The 13,179-nt window shown below is 39.1% G+C and overlaps 1 protein-coding gene across 1 annotated transcript in view; it reads left to right on the top strand.

The window, feature by feature from the left end:
- CRB1 (crumbs cell polarity complex component 1) overlaps positions 1-13,179 on the top strand; it is a 207,944-nt gene that overhangs the window by 142,673 nt on the left and 52,092 nt on the right. The window contains exons 9-10 of the mRNA XM_006155425.2: positions 6,366-7,272; positions 11,282-11,410. Coding sequence (XP_006155487.1) covers positions 6,366-7,272; positions 11,282-11,410 — 1,036 coding nt within the window. The remainder of the gene's footprint in view (positions 1-6,365; positions 7,273-11,281; positions 11,411-13,179) is intronic.

Here is a 13,179-nt window from a genome sequence, read left to right on the forward strand (position 1 = left end):
ATTCAAAGATTTGTTCCGAAAATTTTTATCTCACACCCTAGCATCATCGATTTTTTTATAAAAACAGACAGCATACCATCATTTCCTCATTGCCAAAATTTCCCCACCAGCTACCATTCTGTTACTGGCCAACTAGATTTGTTCATTTGTTCACCATAGCTTTCTGCACCAGAATGTAAGTTTCACAAGGCAGGGAAATGTTCTATGAGTTTCTCATATTGCGGTTAGCTCTTAGACCAGTGCCATACTTGGACATCAATAAACATTTGTTAAATAAATGGACTTATTATTTTTCTTCAGATTAACTCACTGTTTTCACTTACCTGATTTAGGCCTTAAGCAAATCATCCACTTACAACAATAACAACAACAAAAAAAAAAAAAAAAAAAAACATAAAATACCTTAGAAAACACTGCATTAAAATAATGCAATGAAAACAGAGAATAGACCAGCCTAAGGTCTGTAGCAGAAATATTATATTTAGACTGGGTTCCCAAGTAACTGAGGAAAAGAGAGGAATATATTTACTTTTGTATTTCTATATCTTAAAACATTTATGTGCAATACATTGCAGTGTGTGTGTGTGTGTGTGTGTGTGTGTGTGTGTACTTGAGGGGGGAGTTGCTAGAAGAATATACAATCATGTGTCACTTAACGATGGAGATACGTCCTGACAAATGTGTCATTTGGACATTTTTCCATGGTGAAAATGTCACAGAGAGGGCTTACACAAACCTGGGTGGGGCAGCCTGCTACACACCTGGTCTATATTCTCTATATATGTGGTCCATCTATCATTGAGAGAACTGTCTTCATGCAGCACATGACTGTATATACTTACATGCTTCACATTTAAGAAATATATACTATGCATCTCATTGACAAAGATATATAGAGACTGAAAGTGAAGGACTGGGAAAATTCATTTCATGCAAATGAAAAAGAAGGCAGGACTTGCAATATCAATATCAGATAAAATAGACTTTAGGATAAAAAGCATAAATATAGACAAAGGAGGACACTACATTGTTCTAAAAGGATTCATTCATAAAGAAGATATGATAATTATAAATATTTATGCACCCAATGCCAGGACACCCAAATATGTAAAAGAAAGACTGCTGGATCTAAAGGGAGATATAGATCCAATATGCTAATTGTTGGAGATTTCAACACACCACTGTCACCACTGGGCAGATTATCTAGATAAAAAAGAAACAAAGAAACTCAGGAACTAACTGATAAAAGCCAAATGGACCTGACATATATAGAACATTCCATCCAGCAACTATGGAATATGTTTTTTTCTCATTTCCACATGGAAGATTTTCAAAGCTTGACCACATACTAGACCATAAAATAAGCCTCTAGCAACTTAAAAGTATAGAAATTATACCCAACATCTTTGACCACAATAGAATTAAACTTGAAATCAACAGCAGAAAGAGTCCTTAAAAATATGCAAAATATTGAAACAAAATACTCCTGAATGCCTTTTAAACTACTAAAAAAAATTAAGTCTGAAGTCAAAAGATTCATTGAATCAATGATAATGAACACACTACTCTCTATTACCTTTGGGACACAGTGAAAACATTAAGAGGCAAGTTTATAGCCATTAGTGCTCACAAAAGAAAAAGAGAAAGGTAGAAAATAAATAACTTACCATTGCATCTTAAGGAACTAGAAAAGTAACAATAACAACAACAAAAAATAAGTAAATAAAAGAAAACAAGTAGTAAAGATTAGAGTTGAAATAAATGAAATAGAGAATAAAAGAACTATATAAAATATTAACAAAACAAAAAGCTATTTTTTGAGAGAATAAACACATTTGATAAGCCATTAATTAGACTAATCAAGAACATCAAAGTAAGGAACCAGATAGATAAAAATCAGTAATGAAGCTGTTAATAAAAATAAAAGAGGAGCCAGCACATGGCATGGTAGGTAAGACCCCAGACTCCCACATGGGTGACTATGTTTGGAGTCCTAGACCTGTCAGCTTGCTTTCCCTCCCTCTCTCTCTTCTCTCTCTTTCTCTCTCTCTTTGTATTTCTCTGGTAAGTGCATATGCCCCATAGCAAATTAAATAGTAATAATAATAAATAAAGTGAAATAAATTAATTCTTTGTTAAAAAGAAAGATATACTACATAGAGAGAGAAAACATGATGAGTTGGCATAAAAAATATAATCTAACCTCTATTGTGGCACAGAATTTTAAATTCAATCTTTTCTATTGTTCTACCTCTGAATTACCTGTTTCAAAAACTTATTTCTTTTATTGTTAATCTTTTGATAAAAATACTAAAGTAATTGGAACTAGGGGTGTTCTACAAAGGGTTTTAAACCATTTCGAACATTTTCACAGGAAAAACAAATAGGATTTCTAGAAAGAGTGATATCCAGGAGCAATAACCGGATGCACACTGTCTGCTAGTCTACGCATAAGCAGTTTAGGATGTGGACACACATGCGTCAAAATAAATGCAGCAAATCTTTGCTGCTACAGCATTGCTGCTACAGAAAGAGTAGAAAGTCTGCTCCAGTATCTCAAAAACTGCCAGGAGAACTCTTCTGTAAATTTGACTTATCTTAGTGAAGAGAGAGAATGTAAATCACCAGGAGGTTTATGATAGGCATTGGATGAACCCTAGAAATTACTTTTGTTACTTTGTATACTTTTAATTTTATGTGATTTTATGACCTTACTATATTTTCTTTCCAAGTGAAATATATTGAGACGAATAGGTCTAATAGAACAACCCACTACATTATAGAGTTGTCCCCTATAATGGTAACATTCTCTGAAGAAAAGGGGAGGTATAAATGTTGTTGGGTATATTGAGGTTTTTACCCAGATCATAAAAAGTGAGTTCTGAATCCTTAGCAGTGTTAATAAAATGTATTTATATAACAGTACAATGTTCTTCCTTTAGGAGTTAGAGAGCTGATGAGATTTGTCATGTCAGCTTTTACTTAGAAACATGCAATGAGACCCTTGTTGCTCTTTACCTTTATAACTCCCATTGCAACCATGGCTGAAATACAACAATCAAAAACAATAAAAAGAAGTGAAATTTTAATCCAGTCTGACAATACACTTGAATGATACACTTAAGTTTTCTCCTGCTATAGTTTCTAACTACTACCTCGCTTTCTAGAATGAAAGATGAAGGAGTTGTTTTTATAGAGTATTCATTTGAGGATATTTACTGAGCACCTGCTACACATCAGTGTTCTTGGCACAAGGCCTTAGTGTAACCTGGACAAGAAGATTCCAGATCTCATAAATCTCATGGTCTAGTACAGAAAGACAGTGAAAGGAACAAAGATGCCAATAAGCAACACAATTTCAGATAGTAATAAGAACTATGAAAAAAAAAAAGCACAGTAATGGGGTAGGGAGTAGAGGCAAAGAGGCAGCTATTTGAACTTAGTCAGGGACTGCTTCTGAGAGCAGGAACATAGGAACAGATATTTTTTAAAAGAATTCTTTTATTTGACTTTATTTATTTATTTACTATTTTAATTTTGAACAGAGAAAGATAGAATGAAAAAGAGAGAAACAGAAAGAGAAAGTGAGAAAGCAAGTCATCAGATCTGGGACTCAAACCCTGGTCGGCCAGAGTGGACTCCTGGTGGGAGTCTAGCACCCTTAACCACCACACCACCTCCTGGCCCATGGAACAAATATTAACAGTGAGGAAGAGTAGGAATGGCAAGAGGATTCTGTGGCTGTGGCACATGAAGGAGGGCATGGTAGGAACTGCAGCTGGAGCGCTCATCAGGACTCAAATCATGTAGATATTGAATTTTAAAATAATTATCTGTTCTAGGACCAGCAGTTGGCGTAATGGCTATGTCGCGGAATTCCCATGTAGCCGACTGCGATTTGAGTCCCAGATCTGGTGGCTTAAACACACGCCGGGCACATGTGCATGTGTGCCCAAGATCCCGAGAGGAGCATGGAGGAGAAGGGATTGTGGCATGGCCATCCCCGCTGGGGTGTGATTTCTCGCTTTCTGTCTCTCTGTCTCTCTCTGTCTGTCTGGTGAGCACACATATCCTATAGCAAAAATCTCTCTCCAAAAGAAAAAAATTTATCTGCTCAATGTTATTCATAATTATTATTTTTTAAAAATTTGTTACAGGGCACACACACTCACCAGAGAGAGAGAGAGTGAGGGGGAGAGAGAGAGAAAGAGAGAGAAAACAAGAAACCAAGTTGCCAGGTCCGGTACTCAAGCTGAGAAAGAGAGAGAAAACAAGAAACCAAGTTGCCAGGTCTGGTACTCAAGCTGTAGTTGGCCATGTGGGAATCTGGCACCTTAATCAGCATGCCATTTGCTGGCCCCAGATCATAATGTAGACTCTTTTTTTCTTCCCTTAAAGGTGAGTTTTTTGTTTTGTTTTTGTTTTTAAATTTTAGAATAATCTATTATTATTATTGTTATCATCATTATTATTATTTGACTAGAGAGAGACAGAGTGAGAAAGGGGAAAGTGAGAAAGCAAGTCGACAGGTCTGGGATTCATACTATGGTCTGCCATGTAAGAGTCCAGCACCTCAACCACCACGCCACCTGCTGGCCCCATGTAGACTCTTACAGGTGTGTTTAGAACTTGAGATTTCTTTTAAGATGTGATAGATGCGAGGGCATCTGACAGAGGTCTGAAGATAGAGTGATTATTCCATAGATCTGCAGAGAACAGCAGAGACACAAAGAAGTAACTAGTCGACAGAAAGCAGGTGGTGGCTGGGTGTGGTGCCCAACACATAGGTGACGACAGTGCTGGAAGGGCAGCTGCTGCTGACAAGTGAGGAAAGAGCTGACCACAGCTTAAGTACTTCGAGGTCACTGTGACCTGGACAAGAGAGGTTTCGGTGGAGTGACTGGGACAGAAGCTTGAGCGGCATATACTAAAGAGCACATGGAGACAACAGGGCTGAGAAAGTGGCGAGGAGAATGCTAAACCATTAGGAGTTTTACTGGAGACTAGAGAAACAAGAAAGCTGTGGGAGGGGAATGTCAGGGTAGTGCTTTGGGGTCTTACGGGAGTGTTATTTTTTGAGGTCTGAACAATTACAGTATATTTGTGGACTGATGGGAAACAGTCGAAAGGGAGGGAAAATAATGTTGCAGAACAGAAAAAAGGATACACGTAGGAATCACGGCTTCAGCATGTGAAGTGAATGGGACCCAGTGCTTGCCTGAACGGGCTGACTTTGGACAGGAGTATGGACAGTGCCTCCATTGTAGCATGAGAGCAAGAATCCAGATTCCGTATGGCTTACGGATTTACTGGAGAGCTGGTGCAATTCCTATTTCTTCTGTTTTCTCAAGAAAGTATCACAGTGACTCATAAGCTGAGATAGGGTTAGATGTTTTAGATGGGACAAGCTGTGAATTAATGATCTTGCACAACAGGAAAAGGACTTTGATTAGAGAAATGCAAGGAGACTGCCCCAAAATGTTGTGCTCACGTACAGTATGTGGGCATACAATGAAAGCTACTGATATGGGTATCTATTTTTTCCATCCACCAGAAGCTACTTAGGTATAGGTACAGAGTTGGTAGCTTGGCACCTAACTGGAATTCTGCCAGTCATTTGAATTGCTACTTTTTTTTTTTCTAATTTTGCTAGAGGGTACATACACTTGTTGGAGAGAGACAGAGAGAAAAAGAGCAAGAAAGACAGTGAGGAAACATCCCCTTCCATGGAGGGTGGTCACGCCACAATCTCATCTCCATTTCTTTTCCTTTCAGGATGTTGGGCATCCATGTGCATGCTCCCAGCTTGTTTTTACAAGCTACTGGGTCTGGGACTCGAACTGCACTGTCTGCCTTATGGGATCCAGCTGCCCCAACCACCATGCCACAGATTGGCCCCAGACTGCTTCTTTTAACTGCCTACTGATTCCATTAATCAGAAGCCAGATTCCACTTTCAATTTTCTGTGTCACCACAGGTAGATTTGTGATTCTTTGTGATCATCTTCTTTATGTATAAACTAGATGATCAAAGCTCTATTTGTGGGAGCAAAGGCAAAATAGACCTTGATATGCATAATGACTTCAATGGAAAAGAAGTGCCTGGCTCGGGTTGGTATCAGACCATCCAGACTTGACATTCCGGCTTTTGTTAAAGTCACATGACCATGAGCAAATTACATAATACCTGTGAGTCTCAATTTCCTCTCCCATAAAATGAAGATAACTATAATTCCTATACTCAAGAGTCCTGAATTAGAAATAACATAAAAGCCAAAAGCATAGACCCTAGCATGCCTAAAACAATGGTCATTAAGCCAAGACTAGATTTAATAGCTGTTCATTAGTATTGCCTTCTCTCTTTAGGTATTGCAAATGCTGTTTTTAATGGACAAAGCAGTGAAATAGTATTCAGAAGCAATGGGAATATTACCAGAGAACTCACCAACATCACACTCGGCTTCAGAACAAGGGATGCAAACATGGTGATACTCCATGCAGAAAAAGAGCCTGAATTTCTTAATATTAGCATTCAAGATTCCAGATTGTCTTTTCAACTGCAAAGTGGCAACAGTTTGAACACACTGAGCCTGACAAGCCGGCGGTCAGTGAGCGATGGCACGTGGCACCAAGTGGCTCTTTCCATGACAGACCCGCTGGCCCAGGTCGCCAGGTGGCAAATGGAAGTGGACAACCAGACACCTTCTGTGACCAGTGCAGTGGCTACCGGAAGCCTCAGCTTTCTGAAGGGTGATACAAACATTTATGTGGGGGGCCGAGCGGTGGACAATATGAAGGGCCCTCAAGGATGTCTAAGTACAATAGGAATTGGAGGCATTTATCTCTCTTATTTTGAAAATGTTCATGGTTTTACTTCTAAGCCTCAGAAAGAACAGTTTCTCAAAATCTCTACAAAGCCTGTGGTGACTGGCTGCTTGCAGTTAAATGCCTGCAACTCCAGTCCCTGCTTGCACGGAGGGGACTGCGAGGACATCTATAGCTCCTACCACTGCTCCTGTCCCTTGGGATGGTCAGGGATGAACTGTGAACGCAACATCAATGAATGCCTTTCCAACCCCTGTATCCATGGCAACTGCTCTGATGGCGTTGCAGCCTACCACTGCAGGTGTGAGCAGGGATATGCCGGTGTGAACTGTGAAGAGGAACTAGACAACTGCCGGAGTCACCGGTGTGCAAACGGAGCCACCTGCATTAGTAATGCTAATGGCTACACTTGCCTCTGTTCTGGGAATTTTACAGGGAAATTCTGCAGGTGAGTAAAAAGTCTGAAATGTGTTTTTCAGAGCTATGTTCTACATTTTCTTTGTCTAGTCAGAAAGCTCTCTTCTTCTTTAAACTTGGCCAGAAGGTATGTGTGCACACGAGAGAGAGAGAGAGAGAGAGAGGAAAAGGGAGAAATCATTCCTCAATGTGGCACGTTCACACCACAATCCCTTCTCCTCCATCTCTCCCTTCTTTTAAGATTTTGGGCATGCACATACATGTTTAGCAGGAGATGGTATTTGAACTACATATTCTTCCATGTGCGATCCAGGTGTCTTAAGCATCAGGCCATAGGATCAGCTCAGGAAGCTCTCTTCTTAAGGTACACATGTACGCTGTACTGAACAGGCCTGAATTGGGTCACTTTCATCACAACCATCAGTTGGGATGTCATACAAATAGGAATGGCAGTGTCTCAACCAGACTTTAAGCAAAATGTTTTCTCAGACATCTTGGTTAAACTATGTTTCATGAGGGTGCTAGCAGGTGGCATGGTGATTGAGGCATTGGACACTCCCACATGGCTGACCACGTTTTAAGTCCCAGACCTGGTGGCTTCACTTCCCCACTTTCTTCTCTGGTCAAAATTTTAAAATAAATAAATTAATTAATTAAAATAAATAGTTGTTTTTTTAAAAAAGAAAAACAAACAAACAAAAATACGTTTCATGAACTACAGCCCCAGTGTCTGACAGCCTTAAGGTCTCAATAAATGCAAAAGATAAATTTTAACATGATTAGAGAAGGAATGACTTCTAAAATAATACCTTCTAAAATAATTACCTAAAATAATACCATAAAATAATACCCTGGGTTATTTCAAGCAGGTTAAATATTGTAAAATCCTGAAATGGCTACATTAAAGTAGAACTTTAAAAAGGTGAAATTGTGGGACCAGCAGTTAGCGCAATGGCTATGTCACTGGACTCCCATGTAGTTGACCGTGGTTCGAGTCCTGGACCCAGTAGCTTAAACTCACGCTGGGTGCATGTGCATGTGTTCCCAAGATACCAAGAGGAGAATGGAGGAGAAGGAATTGTGGTATGGCCATCCGCCCTTGGGGGTGATTTCTCATTTTCTGTCTCTCTGTCTCTCTCCGTCTTTCTGGCGAGCACATGCGCCCTATGGAAAAACCTATCCAAAAAAAAAAAAAAAGTGAAATTATAACTTTCAGATAAAATGAAATATTCAATGATTTTATTTATCATTACTTAATGAGAGAACTAGTAAGATATGGAAACCAGTTCAAAGGACAATCTAAGAATATTCACACAAGAGTGAAGAAATAAATTTACTACGAAATGCTAAGCTGTTCAACATCCTATAGGGCAATATAATTAGTGTTGAAATACCTTTCTCACAGCATAATGATCAATTGTATCTCTAGAAATTTATTTACATTTCAGTGAACAGTATTCATTGGCATTAATACCATTTTCTATACCCTACAGAGTTGTTATAGAGCGTAAGAAAGAAAATCTAAGTGTACAACACTATAAAAATGGGTAATTTTAGAAGGTCCTTTATATAACTAGAAGTCAGCATTTAATTAAGAATACCTAGTCATCTCTTTTGCCCATTTCAAAATATTTCACAATTTTTTGTCTAAAACTATAAAAGTGGACATAAAATGAAGGTTGTAACCTGAACTAATATGCCAGTGACATGGTGGGTAATGTGGCTTGTTCACACATGGCAGACTGTGTAGTTTGAGTCTCAGCAGCTTGAAAAACATGCCAACAACCATGGCTCAAGTCCTAGACCCAGTGGCTTGAGAATCACACCAGCACACATGTACATGTGCCCAAGATCCTGGGAGGAGAATAAGGAGAAGGGATTGTGGTGTGGCCATCCTCGCTGGAGTGTGATTTCTCACTTTCCCTCTCACTGTCTCTGTCTCTCTCTCTGGCACGTCCACATGCCTTAAGGCAAATACCTCTTTTTAAAATACAATGCTGAGCATATGTACGCAGGCACCCAAAATTCTGAAAGGAGAATGGAGAAGAAGGGAAAGTGGTATGGCCATCCTCCCTAGGGGGATTTCTCATTTTCCCTCTCTCTCTCTTGATCCGTTCCTCTCCAGCAAGTGCACATGCCCTATCGCAAAACTAAATATATATTACATATTTATATATAATTTTTTTTAAAAAAAGAATATTTTCCTTTTAAGTCACATTGCTTTAGTATTTCCTGATAAGCAGAAGTCATTGTTGTTTCTACAACTTACACTACTTTAAATTTACTAAATACACCTGAGTCATTATGGGGAGGAAAAATTATTATTAACAAGTAATACATTCTAGGATTTTGTTCAGAACACTTGGACAGGAGTTGGCAGCCTGTAGCTATTACCCTAATTCAGAGGTGATACCTTAATCGTATGAGCCTCCTAGCAGACATAGCATGTAGCTGTATGTATTGGAAGTTGGTGTGTGTTTCTCTGTATCATTTATTACTGTTCAGAGCCTGTGAAGACAAGGGACAGTGACAAGTGCTAAGTGTTGACATTCCAGTAATTACTTCCCATAATTGTTCTTTGCCAGGTAAACTGCCCATTTAAAGGCAAGAGAATTTCAGAATCCAATCAAGAGTATCCTACAGTGATTTTAGATAATAAACATGCATGTTCTATTAACTAGTGCTCCAGATTTTTTTCTGACTAATTCATCAAAGTCACAGTCTCAAAGACTAAAGTTCTCAAAAGTACCTTCTAATGAGATTCAAGAATTGTTTATTAAACCAAAGATGTACACAAAGCTTCATATTTGCAATGCTAATTGACCTTTCAAAGCTGGTTGACATTTTTTCAGCTCTTTTTAAAAATCATTATGATAGTTCCTTTTTTTTTTTTAAGAATGATCTTATTTAACTTTATTTATTTATTTTAATTTGACCAGAGTGGGACAGAGAAAGAGAGAGAGGGAAAGCAAGAAAGCTAGCTGTGGTTCAAGGGACTTGAACCACAGTCAGCCATGTGGGAGTCCAGCGCCCCCAACCACCACTCCAGTGATTCATTGTTGTGGGCAAAGACATACACAGCATCATACAAGCTGGCTTCTCCATATTTGCCGTAGCACACATGGCGGGACAAAATCCAAGTCGTTGTACATTTTCTGAATAATTATTGTATACAGGAGGTCTTCAAAAGGTTTACGGAAATGCATAGGAAGAAAAAACTATGCATGGGTCTCAAAAAATTTTTGTACCAGAATAACTCACACTTTTATTTTTTCATAAACATTGTAAAACCCCTATGTATCTAATAACACACGCGTACACAGTGGGTCAAAGATCTGAGCAACGTCCAAAAGTTTTCAAAACTTCAGTCCCTCCCAATCACTGGACTTTTGTCTTACAATCAAGTTCTGCTTCAATTTTAGCGATCTGTTCTGCCTTCATGGGGATTATTTAATGCAAATTTTGTTACTATGCAAAGGAGCCACACTGAATTTCACACACGGTTCCCATCGACGGCTGTGTACAAACCTCCTGGACAGCATTTGGCTTGCATTCTGCAAAGCTATGAATTATTAGATAAGGAACAGCAAGTCTTGGCAGGGCAACTGCAGTTCAGCTCTGCAAGACAGCGGAGGCACCACACAAGTGCTTGGGTTCCGTGGTGTTGTCCTTGCCTCCCTGCCCTTCGCAGAAATGCTATTTTCCTATGGCCTGTGTTGATTTATTAGCAAATCTAGCTACAGCAAGGAACTTTCCAACCTTCAATTTACTGCCAGCCGGTAGTATAGATCTTATCTCACGAATGAAAACTGTGTAGAAATGGAAGATGGATAGCCTTGCGTGTTACGGTCCCCTCCAGCAGGAGCTTTTTACTGAAGAAAGTGGTTCTTGAATAATGCAGCACAATTAAGCATCTGTAGCTCCTCCAGCCCGACTACTTAATTAGCTTGGCACGGGCTACATATATGGACTTTCAAAGACATTTTCTTGAATGAAAGGAACAAGATGAACAGCTGTGACTGTTGCTTTTATCTCTCCAGACGCAGGAGATTACCCTCAGCAGTCTGTGGGAATGAGCAGACAAATCTCACTTGCTACAACGGAGGCAACTGCTCAGAGTTCCAGACTGAATTAAAATGTATGTGCCGGCCAGGTTTTACTGGAGAACGGTGAGTCGCATCAGAACTTTATGGAAGGGAATTCTGGGCTAAAGAACAGTGAGATGACTCAAAGTTCGCTTTCTCCTCTAATTTTTCATCTCAGTTCCCACAGGAAAATCTATGCGGAAATGTAAGTACAGACAGAGCCAAACAATAAAAAAGAAGAAAAATTACAGTGTAGGTCAAAGTAGAGGACATTTTATTAGCCAAGACTTCGAACAGGGAACTATGTCTTCAAAAAATGTATAACGTGCTATTTTTCTTTCTTATAAGTACTTCCGGTTTTATGTGTTCCCCCCCCCACTAACTCTAAAACATGAGGCAATATAGTTACTGTCAAAGTAAAATGAAATACATGTACATATTGCTTCATAGAATTACCTACAACCCAAAAAGTATACACACCTTACCCTATAATTCTACCTTTCCCAGAGAAACTATCAACTCTTATTCAGCTAATACAGGACTCATTAATATGGAATTAGCCAATGGCTTCAGTGACCTATAGTCTGCCAAAAACACAGGCAAATTTAGGCATAAATTTGACTGGCTGGTGGTGAGGTCAAGGGTGGAAAGACTACATACTCCACAGCTTTCATTAGATTCTCAAAGGACTCTATGTCCCCAAAGAGTTATAAATCAGGGCTCCATAGGATACTGATCTGAACAGAGGATAATATTCAGTCATAACGCCTAGTTAAACTTAGCACCATGTCATGCATCTCACAGATAGTCTCCCTAGTTCTGCAAAGGTTTTATTGTTTTCATTTTGCATTTGGATAAACCAAGGCTGAGAGGTTAAGTGACAGATTCGGCCTATCCTGATGCATGCTGCATTAAGATGGAGCTTCCCTCAAGGCTTCTGCTCATCCAGCTCCAATGCTGGCATAATGCGATGAATATATCTTTGCTCACCCCAATTAAAACAAAATGGAAAAAAAAAAATTGCTCCTCCATCCTACATCCAGGGTAGGATACACTAATATCTGATCAAACTTCCTACTTTGAACAAACTAAATACAGTCAAGTACTTTCGGAAAGAGATTTCGATGGAATGACTTTTTTCCCATTGGATAACTAATAAAATGATGAATGGAATTGTCCTCCCTGGCAACTGGACTTGGAATTGATTGGAATTTTTTAGTTGGTTTTTCTGGCATCTCACTGATACAGCTCTTTGACCATTTTTTGCAAAACAGCAGGGAATACAGGGTATACCTGCATTTTTCCCTTCCAGTGTTTCCTGCTAACAACACTCCTTGCTTTCATCGCCAGCCTTTCGTGGTTGGCATTAAATGGCACTGGCAGTCCAAGTATATATGTGACTGGAAGGAGGTAACCTTGAGTCACATTCTATTTGTTATTCTACCCATTTATCATGCAACATTTTAACTCAGAGACCATTCAGTTGGCCTCCAGCTCCATAAATCTTCAAATTAGTGCAAATATTTCGTTGACCTGAACTTTGAGGAACTTCTCAACTATCTTTAAGTGCTGGTTGCTTCCTGGCTTCCTGTCACAGTTTCTGCAAGGTGCCACAATACACAGAGCTCACCCAAAGCCTTGGATTATTTTTCTCTGCAACTCATACACTGTCCCTACTTAGGAAAAATGTTTCCCTTTCCTTTCATGATTATTTGTATTTGGTGTTTAAATTTAGATGGTTGATTTGAAACAGGGAAAGGAAGGAAAGATCAGATAAGAATTGTCCTTCCTCTCTCAGAAGACTTTTCTTTCTTTTTTTTTTTTTTTTTTTTTTTTGGGTTGTGTGGGTAGAG

Source organism: Tupaia chinensis, unplaced genomic scaffold, assembly GCF_000334495.1.
Source record: "Tupaia chinensis unplaced genomic scaffold, TupChi_1.0 Scaffold000453_1, whole genome shotgun sequence".
Classification (NCBI taxonomy): Eukaryota; Metazoa; Chordata; class Mammalia; order Scandentia; family Tupaiidae; genus Tupaia; species Tupaia belangeri.